The sequence below is a fragment of the Cervus canadensis genome, chromosome 16, assembly GCF_019320065.1.
Source record: "Cervus canadensis isolate Bull #8, Minnesota chromosome 16, ASM1932006v1, whole genome shotgun sequence".
NCBI lineage: Eukaryota > Metazoa > Chordata > Mammalia > Artiodactyla > Cervidae > Cervus > Cervus canadensis.
The window spans coordinates 6,370,208-6,388,660 of record NC_057401.1 but is presented as its reverse complement, the minus strand read 5'-3'; the positions used below and the strand labels follow the sequence as shown (position 1 = coordinate 6,388,660).

At 38.5% G+C, this 18,453-nt stretch overlaps 1 protein-coding gene across 5 annotated transcripts in view; it reads right to left on the bottom strand.

The window, feature by feature from the left end:
* GFM2 (GTP dependent ribosome recycling factor mitochondrial 2) overlaps positions 1 to 18,453 on the bottom strand; it is a 48,536-nt gene that overhangs the window by 4,125 nt on the left and 25,958 nt on the right. For all 5 annotated transcript variants that reach the window (XM_043489196.1, XM_043489197.1, XM_043489198.1 and 2 more), the window contains 9 exons: positions 18,236 to 18,316; positions 16,795 to 16,943; positions 15,229 to 15,369; positions 15,040 to 15,139; positions 14,139 to 14,328; positions 12,606 to 12,682; positions 10,103 to 10,241; positions 5,478 to 5,657; positions 4,156 to 4,271 (listed from right to left, as the gene is read on the bottom strand). In XM_043489196.1, the coding sequence (XP_043345131.1) occupies positions 4,156 to 4,271; positions 5,478 to 5,657; positions 10,103 to 10,241; positions 12,606 to 12,682; positions 14,139 to 14,328; positions 15,040 to 15,139; positions 15,229 to 15,369; positions 16,795 to 16,943; positions 18,236 to 18,316 (1,173 nt within the window). The remainder of the gene's footprint in view (positions 1 to 4,155; positions 4,272 to 5,477; positions 5,658 to 10,102; positions 10,242 to 12,605; positions 12,683 to 14,138; positions 14,329 to 15,039; positions 15,140 to 15,228; positions 15,370 to 16,794; positions 16,944 to 18,235; positions 18,317 to 18,453) is intronic.

Sequence of the window (18,453 nt, the reverse complement as noted above, 5' to 3'; positions counted from 1 at the left end):
TACTGGGGCTTGAGGTTAACTTAGAAGCACTGTATCATCTTTCAGGTTACGGTAATTTGAATACTAAAACCAAAGTCAGGTGGAACGTTTAAGAACTATTGGAAGGTAAATGTTTTCAACAATTTCATCATGACCACTTTACAGGCAATATTTCTAACTATATGCTCCAGAAAACAATATTTAAATAATTTTATTTTTGAAAATGTAAGTGGGTATTTTTTAAAATGAAAACTCTTAAGAAGTATGAATTTGAACTCACATGAAAAAGTCTTTCAAGTTCAGCCTTCTAAATCAGGGACTTAGGATAATTAAATTAACTTTGTAATTATGGATTCAAATGAGACTAGAAAACCACATCTCAAACCCAGTCCAAAATACTAGAAAATGGTGATAAAAGCAAGTGTTTTAATGCACATCAGTCACCTACAAAGCTAGAGTATTCCCACACTGAATGAATGCATGGAATCACCATTCAGCACACCAAGGTCCTGGCGGCTGACCCCATGGACTGCAGCACACCAGGCTTCCCTGTCCATCACCAACTCCTGGAGCGTACGCAAATTCATGTCCATTTAGTCAGTGATGCCATCCAACCTTCACATCCTCTGTCGTCCCCTTCTCCTCCTGCCTTCAATCTTTCCTAGCATCGGGGTCTTTTCCAATGAGTCAGTCCTTTGCATCGGGTGGCCAAAGTACTGGAGCTTCAGCATCAGTTCTTCCAATGAATTTTCAGAACTGATTTCGTTTAGAATTGACTGGTTGGATCTCCTTGCAGTCCGAGGGGCTCTCAAGAGTCTTCTCCAACACCACAGTTCAAAAGCATCAATTCTTCGGTCCTCAGGTTTCTTTAGAGTCCAACTCTCACACCCACACATGACTACTGGAAAAACCATAGCTTTGACTAGATAGACCTTTGTCAGCAAAGTAATTTCTCTGATTTTAAATATGCTGTCTAGGTTGTTCATAGCTTTTCTTCCAAGAAGTGCATCTTTTAATTTCACGGCTGCAGTCATCATCTGCAGTGATTTTGGAGCTTAAAAAAATAAAGTCTCTTACTGTTTCCATTGTTTCCCCATCTATTTGCCATGAAGTGATGGACTGGATGCCATGATCTTTTTTGAATGCTGAGTTTTAAGACAGCTTTTTCACTCTCCTCTTTCACTTTCACCAAGAGCCTCTTTAGTTCCTCTTCTCTTTCTGCTGTAAGGGTGGTGTCATCTGCATACCTGAGGTTATTTGTATTTCTCTAGGCAATCTTGATTCCAGCTTGTGCTTCATCCAACCTGGCATTTCGCATGATGTACTCTGCATAGAAGTTAAATAAGCAGAGTGACAACATACAGCCCTGATGTACTCCCTTCCCAATTTGGAACCAGTCTGTTGTTCCAAGTCCGGTTCTAACTGTTGCTTCTTGACCTGCATACAGAATTCTTAGGAGGCAGGTAAGGTGGTCTGGTATTCCCAATGCTTTAAGAATTTTTCAGTTTGTTGTGATCCACACAGTCAAAGGCTTTGGCGTAGTCAATAAACAGGAGATGTTTTTCTGGAACTCTGTTGCTTTTTCGATGATCCAACGAATGTTGGCAATTTCATCTCTGGTTCCTCTGCCTTTTCTACATTCAGCTTGAAGTTCTCAGTTCACATACTATTGAAGCCTGGCTTGGAGAATTTTGAGCATTACTTTGCTAGCATGTGAGATGAGTGCAACTGTGCGGTAGTCTGAACATTCTTTAGCATTAAAATGAAAACTGACCTTTTCCAGTCCTGTGGCCACTGCTGAGTTTTCCAAATTTGCTGGCGTATTGAGTGCAGCACTTTCACAGCATCATCTTTTAGGATTTGAAATAGCTCAACTGGAATTCCATCACCTCCACTAGCTCAAGGGCAAATCCCCAGGCAACCACAAGGAGAAGAGGAAACTGCTTTATGCTCTGAGAAGGAACTTCACTTATCTGATCTGTAACTCAACAGGACTTATCTGATTTTAGTGATCCTTGATTAATCTTAGTAGAATAAACATGAACTCCAATACTGGAACCAATATTAGACCTACAGTGTCCTTTACATTATAGTCCATTTTGGGCAGAGCTGACCCAAAGAGTGTCTTTTACTCAGAGCTGCCAAGCCTGCCTCTGTGGCTATGTATATGGTATAGGAAAAGCAGCATGTATGCTCAGTCGCTTCAGTCAAGTCCGGCTCGTTGTAACCCTATGGACTGTAGCCCCCCAGGCTCCTTTGCCCATGGGATTTCCCAGGCAAGAACAATAGAGTGAACTGCCATTTCCTTCTCCCCTCCAAGGTATCTTCCTGACCCAGGGGTGGAAGCTGCGTCTCTTATATCTCCTCCATTGGCAGGCAGGTTCTTTACTCCAGTGCCACCTGGGAAGGCAGGGGAAGGAGAGACGCCACTAAAACAACTTGCCTCTTCGGCAGAAGCAGAGGATGTTTAGTCACTTTCTGTGTTGAATACCAATATCCTAGATCCTATTTTGAATAAAACTCCAGTGATTAAGAAATCAAAGTTTCTCCAGGATTAGAAACTCTTGATTATAGGGTTCAGAATGCAAGGACACAAGGTCAGGCCCTGGGAGCACAGCTGTCTGCGGATCAGTGGTGCATGGCTGGCCAGAGTGCCTTAAAGCAAAATGGATTCAGTTCAGTTGCTCAGTTGTGTCCGATTCTTTGTGACCCCATGGACTGCAGCATGCCAGGCACCCCTGTCCATCACCAACTCCTGGAGTTTGCTCAAACTCATGTCCATTGAGTCAGTGATGCCATCCAACCATCTCATCCTCTGTCATCCCCTTCTCCTCCTGCCTTCAATCTTTCCCAGCATCAGGGTCTTTTCCAATAAGTCAGTTCTTTGCATCAGGTGGTCAAAGTATTGGAGTTCCAGCTTCAACATCAGTACTTCCAATGGATATTCAGGACTCACTTCCTTTAGGATTGACTGGTTGGATCTCCTTGCAGTCCAAGGGACTCTCAGGAGTCTTTTCCAACACCACAGTTCAAAAACATCAATTCTTCAGTCCCCAGGTTTCTTTAGAGTCCATGACTACTGGAAAAACCATAGCTTTGACTAGGTGGACATTTGTTGGCAAAGTAAGGTCTCTGCTTTAATACGCTGTCTGGGGTGGTCATAGCTTTTCTTCCAAGGAGCAAGCGTCTTTTAACTTCATGGCTGCAGTCACCATCTGCAGTGATTTTGGAACCCAAAAAAACAAAATCTCTCACTCTTTCCATTGCTTCCCCATCTATTTGCCATGAAGTGATGGGACCAGATGCCATGATCTTAGTTTTTTGAATGTTGAGTTTTAAGCCAACTTTCACTTTCACTTTCATCTGGAGGCTCTTTAGTTCCTCTTCACTTTCTACCAAAAGGTTGGTGTCATCTGCGTATCTGAGGTTGCTGATATTTCTCCCAGCAATCTTGATTCCATCTTGTGCTTCATCCAGCCCTGCATTTTGCATGATGTATTCTGCATATAAGTTAAATAAGCAGGGTACAATATACAGCCTTGACATACTCCTTTCCCATTTTGGAACCAGTCTGTTGTTCCATGTCCAGTTCTAACTGTTGATCTGAGTATAGATTTCTCAGGAGACAGGTAAGGTGGTCTGGTATTCCTAACTCTTTAAGAATTTTCCATAGTTTGCTATGATCCACACAGTCAGAGGCTTTGGTGTAGTCAATAAAGCAGAAAAAGATGTTTTTCTGGACACTCTTGCTTTTTCGATGATCCAACAGATATTGGCAATTTGACCTCTGGTTCCTCTGTCTTTTCTAAATCCAGCATGAACATCTGGAAGTTCTCAGTTCACATACTGTTGAAGCCTTGCTTGAGAATTTTGAGCATTACTTTACTAGCATGTGAAATGAGTGCAATTGTGTGGCAGTTTGAACATTCTTTGGTATTGCCTTTCTTTGGGACTGGAATGAAAATTGACCTTTTCCAGTCCTGTGGCCACTGCTGAGTTTTCCAGATTTGCTGGCATATTGAGTGCAGCACTTTAATAGGAAGCACTGTTACAGCAGCTTCTCCAATCAGGAAGCTTCCATAAGCCTCTTATTCTTATCCCTTAGAGGGCAGACTAATGAATGAAATGAAAATCACAATCACAATTACAGCAGAAAGGATTAGGACACTTTCATACCTTTTGTAGGCATCTTGAGACACAGGCAGAAATCATAGTTGTGGAGGTACCAGGATGAATTACCAAAGAATGTAAAGTAACTGCTAGGTCTTGAACTGGGGATCCAAGCAATGGTCCTAGGTAATGGGGAAAACTATATTAGGACTGTATTGTATTCAGTGAGGGGTAACTGAAATGTGTAAAGAGGCAGAGAACTTCCAGTGTCCTGCATGTAAGGAGCTTTGAAGTCATCACACTGTTCTAAATAATAAATAAACAGCAACAACTCTTATTGGGTTGACTGGAGAGGGGAGGACAAAGGGCAAACTACTGTCCCTAAGACTGGAGAGAGAGGTCAGTGCAGGGAGTTGCACTGAACTGTAATTGATAAACTGTCTGAGGCTCAGTGTGGCCCAGTCAGAGTTAAAAACTCCAGGAGAATCCAGTCTTGGGGGTGGGGAGGGGCACAATTTTGTGATCTCAAGCAGGCTCTCACAGTAAATATCAGATTCATGAGGGTGGCAGTGGGGAGGAATTCTCTCTGAAATACCCCAAGGCACTCTATTCTTAACAAGGTCCGCCCTCACAGCCAAACTTGAAGGGGTATCAGAGCCTAGGTGACTTGAGGGAAGCACCCAATGGCAGTCTACTCCAGCCGTCCTGTCCCACCTATGGGGGGATGGAAGGTCTGAGAAACGGCTGTGCAGCTCAGAGGCCAAGGGCACCGGCTAAGACCCAATCTTAGGGGCACAGACGCTCCCCTCCCCTCCCCTCCCCACCACAGTACTAAAGGCCAGTTTAGAGCAGTCCCTTTCACCCAGTGTATCATAGCTGGCTATCAAGAAAAATGCTGAAGGGCAAAGAGCACAATCTGAACAGAGAGAGCAAGCATCAGAACCAGACATGGCAGGGATGCTGAATGGTCAGACTGAGAATATGAACTGTGATGAACATGTAAGGGCTGTGACAGACAAAGTGAAGGCCACGAAGAACAGATGATCATGATGGAACAGAGACAGAATCAAAACGGAATGCCTCAGGTCAGAGACACTAACAGAAAGGAAGAAGACCACTGACACACTCAGACGGGACACGGCAGAGCAAAGTCTGAGTGAGAAGATTTATCAGTAGACACCTCCAAAACTGAAAAGCAAAGTGAACAAAAGATTGAAAACAACAAAACAGAATATGCAACACTGTGGGACAACTACAAGGTATGACATATGCATGGGGAGAAACAGGGAGAAAATACTCCCAAAGTTAGAAAAGAAGAAAGAAATAATTTCTATTATTAGAAGGGGTTGAAAGTGATACCCATGCTTACTCTGGTTTGACTACCTCACCTTGGAGGCATGCACTGTGAACGCCATTTTCAAAGGCCTCCCTGGAGGCTTGCGAGAGGTCTCCGGCAACGCTTGCTGCATACTCGATAATGGGCAGAAGAGATGACGTTTCCATGGGTTTTGCTTCCAGTTCTACAGTCACAAGATGCCGTTTGTCTCCTAAAGTTCTATCTAAGGTATCTGTAAACAAATTGAATATAGTACCTCAGAGATTTGTTCTGGAAAGGTGTCAAGGTGCCACAACTGGCAAAATCAACAAGTCGAACAAGTTGATTACAGTCAACAAATTCAAGGTCTCATGGAAGAGAATACCAATAAAGACACTAAGCATAGTATAAAAATGTCAGAGTAAATAGTTCTATCAAGAAAGCGTAGATTCTGTATTTATCAACACTTGCTCTGAATCACCTATTAATATTGCTTCAGTGTTAGGGTGTGTTGAGGCAGATGAACACACAAGTTCTGACATGCAGATTATACGTTTCAACGTTTATGTGACTGAAATTCTTTTAAGCACAAAATTTTTACTTAAAACACTTACTGAGTACAAAAGGTTATCTAATGAAAATTAAAAGGTTTTTAACCTTGACAACAAACAGTTAAATTTCATACAGTTCCAGCAATATATTCTTTATTTAATGTTCATGATTTCAATCCTCCAAAACTACTGATCTATTTGTTAAAATGAAAATGGTATCCCTCATTTGTCAACAAGCAACAGTGGTCAGTGAAACTGAGTGGGGCCCTGTTGGGGCTCTCTGGCATGGAGGGCTTTTGTCCCCCATTTCTTGTAGGCAAGACTCCAGCCTCTACGACCTTCCCTGAGTTCCACAGGGCAGATCTGGAACCACTGCTAAGCAAGGGAGAAGCAGTCAAGAAACCACCTGTTCAGTTCAGTTGCTCAGCCATGTCCAACTCTGCAACCCCATGAACCACAGCACGCCAGGCCTGCCTGTCCATTACCAACTCCTGGAGTTCACCCAAACTCATGTCCATTGAGTCGGTGATGCCATCCAACCATCTCATCCTCTGTCATCCCCTTCTCCTCCCGCCCTCAGTCTTTCCCAGCATCAGGGTCTTTTCAAATGAATCAGCTCTTTGCATCAGGTGGCCAAAGGATTGGAGTTTCAGCTTCAACATGAGTCCTTCCAATGAACACCCAGGACTGATACCTACTGATACCTACTAGAGGAACTGCTGAGAACTAAGGTCTACACATAGCCAACTTCATAACAAAGTTGCCAAACTGTTTTCTTGCCAATCTCGTTGGTGTAAAAGGGCATCTTGTCTTTTAACTCGCATGACCCTAATCACTGACAATCTTTTAATGTGTTCATGGGCCTTCGGCCTCTTTTGTGAAATGTCTGTTCAACCTTTTTTGCTCACTTTTCTACTTGGTTGGCTGTCATGTTTTTAGTGATTTTTGGATTCTCATCTGTCAGTTTTGTATGAGGCAAGTATCTTCTCTCAGCCTATCTTTTTGCTTTCATTATATTCTAATACATTCTTAATTTCAATACCAGCAAATTTACTCATCTTTTAGTTCAGTTTCAGCCTTACCTGGTTAAGTTCTCCTATACTATCTTCCAAAAATTTGAAAGTTTAAAAACTTTCATAAAGCACTGGGGTTTTCTTTCTTTCCTCTTTTGCATACATTAGCATTTGTTCTCTTTATTCTTCTGTCCTCATAGGGAGACTTTCCAACTCTTTCCTCTTATTTAGGCTTTTAAATTCAACTGGAATTGAGGTTTAGATACAGTATGTGGGAGGAAAATAAATCTTTTCTCATATGAATAGTTTTTCCAGGCCCATTTATTGAAATTCAGTCTGCCCTTTCCCACTGAGCTTCAATATCACTCTGTGAAAGCTGCATTTTCATTAGATATGAGTGTGTTTCTAAGCGCTCTGGTTTGTTCCCCTGGTATATCTGTCTATTCCTAGCTTGATTAGTTGATCAGTATCATAATGACTGCTTTTATAATAAGTATTAATGTCTGATACACTTCTTTGGGTAGAATTGGTACCTTCATGCTGTTCAGTCTTCTTATCTATGAATAGTATGGTTCTTAGCTATAGTTTTCTTTCATTCTCTTTTTTCAAAAAATTTATTTGGCTCCACCAGGTCTTAATTGTGGCATGCACAATCTTTAGTTGTGGCATGTGAACTCTTAGCTGTGGTACGTGGGATCTATTAACAGTTCCCCGCCCAGGGATCTGAACCCTGGCCCCAGGCATTAGGAGGACAATCTCAGCCCCTGGACCACCAAGGAAGTCTCATGAATAGTATGGTTTCCCACTGAACTTGGGTCTTAATACCTGTACATTTTGATAATTTTCTAGATGTACACAAATGTAACCTGTGTCTCAACAGCATGTGATCACTGGTGGTCTGACTGTTCAGTCAAGGTGTGGTCTGACTGCTGCAGCATCTGGTTGCTAGCTTTTCACTTTGTAACTAGCAAGCAATTTAGAGGGAGACACTTGAAGACTATGCAAATATGTTATTCAACAACGTAAACAATATTAAGTATTTGCAAAATGACGATTTTCTATTCCAACCCTCCTCCTCAACATCTAACAGTCAGCACTTGCCATTTCAGTGTAAGGAAAAACAGTCTCTTCTTGTTGATCTATTATTGGTATGGCCTCAGGAATTCTAGCTTTTTGTCAATGGCTTAATTATTGTACTTAGCTATTCTGGAGCTCAAATTAACCCAGATTTAGCCAGTGTAGCCTCTTCAGGTTGGTTCCTATGTCCTTATGACACAACCCCATCATTTTTTTGAGCATTTCCTTTCTTTCTCAGATAACATTCCATCGCTTATTTATTTTTGAAAGTTTCCTATTTCTTACTAATACTTTTTAATCCCCTTTCTTATTTCTTCAAAAATAATATTTATTTTATATACGCTGTACATGGTAATTCCAGTATCAGAAGGCTTTGCTCGTCTGCCTGTGAGGTTTATTGTTCCTACTGCTTTTTTTTGCTCATTGTGCCTTTTCTCAAGGCTTTATGATTTTAAAACTTCAAAAAAAAATATTGAGTTCATTTTCCTTTGTGGGATCTTTGAGGCCCGGATTGAGGGTACATTTACCTAAAGAGCCCTATGTTTGCTTTCTCCAGGCTCCTTGGTCTATCACCAATGAAGAGGACTTCACACTAAGTTCCTCTTGGTTTGGAGTTTTATAGATTACACTGGTTCTGTGAACTTAGGCTGAAATTGCCTATGGTTACAAATCCTCAGAAATTCTGCCCCTTTGCCAAAAGCCAATCAGATAAGTTTCTCTGTCACCTTCTTTTATGGAGAAGACTTTCCATATTGTTTCCATGAGAATGTGGCTCTCAAGCAGTAAGTTAAATAGGACCACAGATTTCTCCAGAATAGCTAGTGGCCTAGGTGCTGAGTTATCTTCCAACATTCCTGTTCCACCTTCCTTTTTTTAATCTCTGGAAGTTTCCATCATATTCTAACCACTTCAGACATTAATTTGAAAGGGGTTATTTATATTTTCCAAGCATCTTGTTTTTCCAGATATAAAGTCCAGAAAAAGAAATCATCATGTCATTTGTCATCATGCCCCTATATCCTGTTTAATTTTTCAAGTTTCAATGAAAAGTAATCACCTGGCCTATTTATAAACCACTGAAGTGCTTAAAAGTTCCTAGTTACGCTACACATCTCTTTTCTATATTTTTTCACAAACCTGTCCAAGTTTCCTTACTGTGGGGATGGGAATAACTGCCATGTTCTTTTACTTAAGGGAACCAAACTGAAAATATCGTATGTAGAAAAAGCATGAATTCTTACATTTTGGCACAGAAATATAAAAACTTCAGTTTCTCAAGAATACCATCAGCACAAGATTACCATGTTTATTAAACAGTGGAAATTATTTTCCACTCTATTTTTTTTCTTTTTTAAATTTTAAAATTATCTGTAATTTTACTGATATAATTGACATACAGCACTGTAGGAGTGTACAACATAAGGATTTAACTTATTTATATAGATCATGAAATAACTACCACAATTAGTTTGGTGAACATCTAACATCTCATATAGATATAACACTAAAGAAATAAAAAATATTTTTTCCTTTGTGATGAGAAATCTTAGGATATACTCTCTTAACTTTCACTTATAATGTACAGCAGTATTAATTATCTTTATCATGGTGTACATCACATCCCTAGTACTTATTTAAATATCTTATAACTGGAAGTCAGTACCATTTGACTGCCTTCATCTAATTCTACCTTCCCCACTCCCATTTCCACTATTTTATGGAGTAAAAAATAGCACACCAACTTCAAACTCTTATCCTCCTTCTGGTATTGAGGACCAGGATGAGCTGTCTACTTCAATGGCTAATCCACTGCACACCTGCTTGACAAGTGGCTCAGCCAAGTATATGTAATAAATGAGCGGCAATGAAATAGGGCCATGCCTAAAGCAAACAAATTCTAAAAAAAACAAGAAAACACACATAAAACCTGTCCTCACTGATGGAAGACACTAGTGAATATAAACCCTGCTTTATGCAACTAAACTAAGAGATGCAGCAAACAGATCCTGGAGAGAAAGAGAGCAACAGGACCAGCAAGTTCTGAACGTTGAGTTTACCTGTGGCATGAACTGAATTCAGGATGGCCTCTCGGTATGCCACCTGCAGGGGCCCGAGATAGGTTTCTAGTCCGTATTCCCTCTTGATTCGGTCATGAATAATTTCAATATGTAACTCCCCCATGCCACAAAGGATAGTCTGGGTAAAAGAGGAAGAAAACAAAACAAAGGTCAAGGAAAAACTGTTTATCACAAAACACTAAATACACGTATGGTATCAATACATTTTATTTCCCATTACTTACAAACAAAATGTCTCCTGTAAACTTTTTTTGGCTCCTACATCAAAACACTGTTTTTAACTTCTCTGACTATAATAATAAATCAATTAAAAGTGAATCACAAGGGGTGGCCCAGTGGCTAAGATTCCACAATCCCAATGCAGGGGGCCTGGGTTTGATCACTGGTCGGGTAACTACTCAGTGCTCATGCCGCAATGAAGATCCCATGTGCCACAACTAAGAGCCAGTGCAGCCAGCCTCTTACTCTGTGATAGCTGGGCTATTAGCTGGCCAAGTGGCATTCTAACCAGAACCATGCTTCCCAACCACAAAGCTAAGTTCTGGCCAATGGAACATAAGTATCAGTGATGTTGTCAGCTTCTAGGTTATGTCTTTAAGGATAAATAAAACCATTCTCTTAATGAAGATGTAGATAACTATCTTGAAATGTGAATGAGGGCAACAGCTTGTGAATGAGGGAAATAACCCCTCTCCCACACACTCCCAATCACATGGCTATTTCCCAATCATCCTGGACACCTTAACCTTACAGTTTTGTGGGCAGTCAAAACTACTAGAGTAGCTTGAACCTTTAAGTGACAGAGAAACTGACTTTTATCTTTTCTGAACCAATGTCATTTTGGGTCCTTGTTAGAACAGCCAAATTTGCATTAAACATTAAAAAAAAAAAACCCAAAAAACAAAATAACACAAAAACAGTTACTCCTGAAGGTCTTTGTGTATGGGAGAGTACAGTGCAAGTAATCCTCTTTGCCCCATTTTATTCATATACCATCTGTATAGTGAAGCATTAATTTTAACCCCAAAAGAGATCTGGCCCTTGCCTTCAGCTACTGGAAAGTTATCTCTAGGCCAAAATGCTCCTTGATAGAAGTGTTTTTGCTTATCTGGCGCCTTTGTCCGCCAGACAGTCTAACAATGTGACTTATGAAACAGGCTTTGGAATAACCATACCCATTCACAACCTAGAGGGTGAAGGTAGTAGCCCAAACCTAGAGAAGACACCAGAGATTAAATGTCAACCACATAGGCAGTATGTGATTATGTTCCAACAAAATCTCTGGACACCGAAGGCTTAGGTGAGCTTCCCTGGCTGGCAGTACTCCGCAGAGTCAAGATGAAGAAAGCTTTGCATTTAGAACTCTCCCAGACTTTGCCCTATGTGTCTCTTCCTTGGCTGTTTCTGATTTGTTTCCTTTCAGTGTAAAAAAAAAATTGTAAGAAACAACAACAAAAGACTGTTTGGTATATGACTGTGATACTTTAATATAAAGTTAAAAAAGTAAATTATTTGGAAAGAAGCAAGTTGTTGAATAATACAAATAGAACGACTTGCTATATATCTGTATATATACATTTAGAAATATGTATATATATACTATGTTTTATAACATAGCACAGCAGAAAAATGGATGTTTGGAAAAGTGTGAAAGGCTATTCATTGATTATCTGTCTAGAACAGGATGGAAAGACTGAAAGGGAGACTTTAATTCTTTCCTTTGTCCACTTGCATGTTATCTGCTATTTTAAAAAAAATATGTATTGGTGGTTTTTAAATAAAAAGTTTCTATTGCAATTGCTGTTGCAGCCTTCAGAATCAATTAAATTAAGCTGCTACATCATTTAGTTGGCATTTAGGAAAAAAAAGTACTCCACATTTTTCAGATTAACTGAGTTTATCCTTTTTACAGGCAAATTTATAATCTTTTAAAGGACCTTTTTCTCGATATTTTACATAAACTCTACTCTGCCTCCCTGAAAAGACGACGTAGAATGAACATGCGTTCTCCCACTGTACCGTAACACACAGTGCGGTCCTGTGCCCACTCTAGACTCTACTTCCCACACTGTTGGCCGCGGTCTGTCACTTCTCACCCATGCTGTGTGTGTTATCATCACTGAAAGTATCTGTGCATCCTCCCTTTAGTAAACTGTTTCTGTAAGTTTTAGCATATGAGGTTCAAAGTGTTGTCTTGGGGTTGAAAGATTTATTTCAAAATTTCACAAAAGGCTATGTTCTGGAAGATAAAAATGTTGGAATAGTTTATATATGAGTAAGGTATAATCATGCTGAGGAATTAAGAATTTAGCTTGACAGTAAAGATAATAATCAGAAATTTATATTATGAGAGAGCCAAAGTAGAAGGCCTTTTCTTTTAGGTGCATGGACAAATCAATGTTTTAGACAAATGGACTTAAACACTCCTACACACAAACATTATTATTGAAAGATTTAGGGAATCAAATAATAATATGCATACTTGTCCAGAATCAGGATCTAGCTTCACTTTCAAACTGGGATCTTCACGCTGAAGGCATTTCAATGCATGATCCAAATCTAGAGGATAAACAATAACTGTTACCTTTACATTTTATTTTTTAAGATAAGGTACTACAATAACAGTTATTTCACATGGCCAGAATGTTTTGTAAATAATTTAAAAAAGTGACAAGACAGTGATGGGAGGTTACTTGAGATTGAGTGACCTGGAAAGACCTGTCCAGGATGATTTAGATTAAGACATAAACCAAAAAGAATGATGTCGTAACTAAAATCCCAAAGAAAAAGAATTCCAGATAGAGGAAATGGCTGTGCAAGGAATGGTTTCTATGGAAGAAACAAGAAGGCCAGTGTAGCTGGATATTGGTAGACAAAAGAAAGAGTAGCATCAGATGAGGGAGATGTGTGATGAGATCAATCACATCATACAAGGTTTGGAGGTCATGGTGAAGTCTGGATTTACACTTGGAAGCCACTGAAAGGTTTTACATGGGACAGTAACATCATCTGATTATACTCTGCAAAAGTTAAGAAGCTAACAAAAAAGCCTTCAGAAACAAATATGAAGGAAGCTAAATTATATCATGAATAAAGAGATGCTAACGTGCCTACTCTACGATGAATGATCACACCAAAGAAGTAAGAATACAGCTGACCCTTGAATAACATGGACTTGATGTGGGTCTTCTCATATACAGAATCAGATATGGAGGAACCAACTATAGGGAGTGCCAACTATAACTTCAACATTCAGAAAACTAAGATCATGGCATCTGGTCCCATCACTTCATGGCAAATAGATGGGGAAACAATGGAAACAGTGACAGACTTTATTTTCTTGGACTCCAAAATCAGATGGTGACTGCAGCCATGAAATTAGAAGACACTTGCTCCTTGGAAGAAAAGCTATGACCAACCTAGACAGCATAATATTAAAAAGCAGAGACATTACTTTGCCAACAAAGGCCCATCTAGTCAAAGCTATGGTTTTTCCAGTAGTCATGTATAGATGTAAGAGTTGGACTATAGAGAAAGCTGAGCACCAAAGAATTGATGCTTTTGAACTGTGGTGTTGGAGAGGACACTTGAGAGTCCCATGCGTGGCAAGGAGATAAACCAGTCCATCCTAAAGGAAATCAGTCCTGAATATCCATTGGAAGGACTGATGCTGAAGCTGAAACTCCAATACTTTGGCCACCTGATATGAAGAACTCACTCACTGGAAAAGACCTTGATGCTGGGAACTATGGAAAGCAGAGGATGAGATGGTTGGATGGAATCACAATTCGATGGACATGAGTTTGGGCAAGCTCCAGGAGCTGGGTGATGAACAGGGAAGCCTGATGTGCTGCAGTCCATGGGGTCACAAACAGCTGGACATGACTGAGTGACTGAACTAAAATGCTGAACTCAATGACATAAAATGACATAAAAAACCTTTTGAAGTGAAATGTAACTATTTTATCTAAATTATCAGAGCACTAATTAATTGATGCACCAAGATTATTTGTACCTGGCTGCTTAGCCATTGATGGAGGTTCTATGGTACAGAAGAAAACAGGTTCTGGAATCTCCACGCCAGCCAATAAAAGTCTCTCTGCTTCACCGTTTTCTTTCTGCTTCTTTTCTCCCTCCCTTTTGGCTCGACGAGATGCAGCTAATGCACTGGACTTTGATGAGACAATGGTGTCTCCGGTAGCAGTCTGCAAGCAAACAAGATGCGTGAACACAACAGGCAAGCACTCAGCTTCCACCAAAACCACGGAAACCAAAGAAAAATTTAATGTAGCACTTTCTCTTCATCAAAACCTAAAAGAGACAAATTCACTAAGCTTATTATAACTGTACATTCATAAAGCTAATTTAACTTATAGACGAATTCTATGCAAAACACTGCTGTAGTAAATTCTAACAATAAACACTGCCGGAGGACGACAACAATAAAACACACATACACACAAAAAATACATTTAAAATTCATCTGGCGAATCAAATTTATCTTTGAGCAAAAGAGACAAAAATTCCTGCCCTTACAAGACTTCATTGGGAAAATATCTTCACTTTTTACATAATCAGTTATAAAGTTAAATTTTCTGAAGTTATCAAGATAGGAAAAAACCTAATGAGAATAACACTATCTAATATAAACATAAACCATAAGTATGTATCCATAAATAATATATTTATTTTACTTGGATTTGAAATTTATATGAAGACAATCCATAGTGTTTATAGCGTTCCATAATTTATTTTTCTCTCTATTAAATATTTGAGATTTGACTATGTTGATGAATGTACTACAATATTCATTATTCCACTTTTGGATTATTTACGGGTTTTTGCTATGATAAAATACGTACTTTTAATTAAACATTTAAGCTGTGATTTCCTACAGAAACCATTTGGTCACTTACATGTTTAAGCCCAACAGTCAAAGCAATGTTACCAGCAGTCAGTAAAGGGATTTCTATGTGTTGGTCAGCAAATGGCAAAAGCAGACGACTTATCCTCTCCCTGTAAAACCACGGTTCATATTAGTAAAAGTACAAAGAAATGAGCTCAGAAATGAGGAGTTTTAGAAAATAACCTAGGCTTCTACTTACGTGCAGTTTCCATTAATATTATGGATGGCCGTTTGGGGTTTTAACATGCCCGAGTATATGCGCATAAAAACCAGGGGGCCTCGCTGCTTGTCATGGAGGACTTTAAATGCCAGGGCACATAAGTCACCCTCATACCACTGCCTAGAAATTAAGGAGAAATTCCAGAAAAGCCTTTAAAATATGCCTCCTATATATCTATATAGGTAAGATCAGAATTACTTCATAAACTTTACCTTCATGTCCTCCAAAGATTACTCTTATCTTCTAATTTAGCAACCCAGGACAATTAAATAATGTATTACGTACCTTTGTTCCTCCACTGGACTATACTACTTATTGGAGATCTTACCATAATGCTTCAAAACTGGAAAAAACCAAACAAAAAAAGATTCTCTTCCAAATATTACCTCTATTAGCAAATAATTCTTGCCGAGACATCCCTCCTCAAAAACTACACCTAGGAATATCACACCACTTCTTAAAACCCCATAAAGGATAAACAAGAAGATACTTTTCAATTACTGCTTTCACGCTCTCCTCCCACTTCTTCTTCAGCTGCATAGCCATATAAATCTACACTATAAACTTGAACTTGTTTACAACACCAACACTTACAGAATGATGTCCTTAAACTGGTATTCACTGAGGTTTCAGAAAGTTTGAATTTGTCTCAAATTGCCAAATTTTGTGCATAGGTACATTTTTCTGAGGAAAAAGCTCCATATTTTCACTAGTTTCAAAGGGGTCCATGACTCAGGAGATGAGACACTTCTATTATTGAGCTTCTCTAATCTTATTCCTATTCTCTCCAAATTTTATTTAACAAGTCCTTATATAGAGAGTTGATCATATACTGGGCACTGTTCTTTGTGCTTTATAAATATTAGCTCATTTATTCTAGTGTCAACCTTATGAGATAAATCCCATTTTCTGCATTTTACAGATAAGAGGTTAAGCAACTTGGAAGACCTGAGATTTAAATTCAAGTAGTACACAGTCCATGCTCATCATCACATTGCCATAATGCCTCTCCAATAGAGATGAGAAGTGACTCAGATTCCAGTTAACAGGATTAAAGTCCACCTCTGTCTGCCATTATGCACAAAGCTCACTTAGATTTTAGAGGATTTTTAACCAAGGACAAAGCTGTTAGGCACAAGAGGAGTAAAACAACAAATCTTTCTGTACGGTCACAAAATATTTTGAGCTTATGAAAAATCTTGAAATCCAGAATAAATATATCTATAGCATATTTATCAAACACCCCCAGTATACTACTTCTTTTTTTCAGACTAAGATGGAAGGGTCAACACTTATACTTTTACACAACAAAGAAGTCACACATTCTTAGCTCCATCTTAAAGACAGCAGGTTACAAGAGATGATGACAAACATCCCTTTCAAGTAAAAATTACAATGACTCTATATTATATTGTTTAGAATAATATTCTTCATCAATATTATTCAAAAATTGTGATTCAACTACCACTTTTGAAAAATAAGACCTATCTGTCTACCTCTCTTTTCAAGCCTGTAAAATTTTAATCTATGTACTTTTATACTTACAGAAATTCACAGCTGCGTTCTTCAGGTGAAGGCAAGTACAGAGTAACAGCATCTAATAAGGGCTGGACCCCTTTGTTTTTCAGGGCACTCCCACAGAGCACCGGCACTGCGGTCTGAGCCAGTGTCACTCTGCGTATTGCGGTTTGTAGCTATAAAGCAGAGATATAAATGCTTCATGTGTAGTATTTTGGTCTCCACCAAAATATCTCAGAATCAGATGATTTTTCTAACCAACCATGTAAAATATCACTCCTCAGCACACTACCATCATTCTTTTTATGGCCTTATTCTATTTTTCACTGTAAATAACATTAATCACTATCTGGTATATTAAATACATATTTAGTTTACTGTCTGTCCCCCCATCCAGTAGAATGTAAAATCTATATAAGCATTGTAGCAAATCCCATAAAACACCACTAAATCACCAAAAACTACTAAAATAAAGTAGTTGAATAAAAACATTTCTTGAAAAAGTTAAGTACTTGTGATTTAACCTTGATAGTCTACTAGAAGAACTTGTTAGAAATTAGAAATATGAATTTCAGTTTCTTCAAATGAATTAAATTCACATTAAATAAAATCCAAGGCAAAATGAGGTGTACCAAAGCTAGAAACAACTTTTAAAAGATCACAAAAATGAAGAAAAGCTTAGATGTGTTTGCAAGCTATTGATAAGAGGAATGGTGGGTCAACTTCATTTTATATTATAAGCTCTTTGAAAACAGAAATCATATTATGTGACTATAGGGTAGAGCAAATATCACATCTAACCATTCAAATACTAAACAAGAAAAAAACTCAAACTTATAGCATTCATGCAAAAGAAAAAAATTTTTTACACCTCTAATTTCAAATGGCTCAAAATTAATCTACAGATCTTGTGTTTTTCGTTAATTCTTTCCATGAAAAATAACCAAGCCAATTTGCTGGGCTCATCTTGAAGTCAACTTAAAACACATTACCACTTAAACACTGTTCATGGGAGAAGGTTCCTGTCAGAAAAAACCAAAAAGACCTTGAATAAATCTGTCATAATTCAAATACAATTCTCTGGTTTGATGTATTTCATAAGAAAGCCAGGAAAAAAAAAAAAAAAACCTGGGAAGATCTAGAATAAGTTTCCACTAACAATTAAAACAGATTCAGAAAAAAATGTTCTGAGAAAAATGACCATTATAGTAGTCTGAAAAATCAGTAAATTAAAAAAAAAAAGAAAAATTTCCATCTGTGATTTTCCTACTGCTACTTAGTGAAATGATCACAGTGAAGGGAAAAGGATGCAGAAAATGAACAATGTTCTCTAATTTTTAACAGTGTTCTAATTTTTAAGTCGGCATTTTCTAATAACATCCAAAGTTGAAAAAAAAATCTACAACAGTCATCAAACCACATCCAAATAGTAAAACTTGGTCAGAAGTAAATGATTAATACAATTTACCTTTTCAGCTGGTAGCAAATCAAAATTCTCACTAAATTCTCCTAAAACCAAGTCAGCAAATTCATCATCCAAATCTGCAACCTGTAAGGAAAGGCATTAGTTCTATAACTTGCATTCATTATTACAACTATAGGTCTACACACCATAAACATCCATTACCCACATATCTCAAGACAGTTACACAATCCAACTTATCCAGGCTAAGGAACTCATCACAT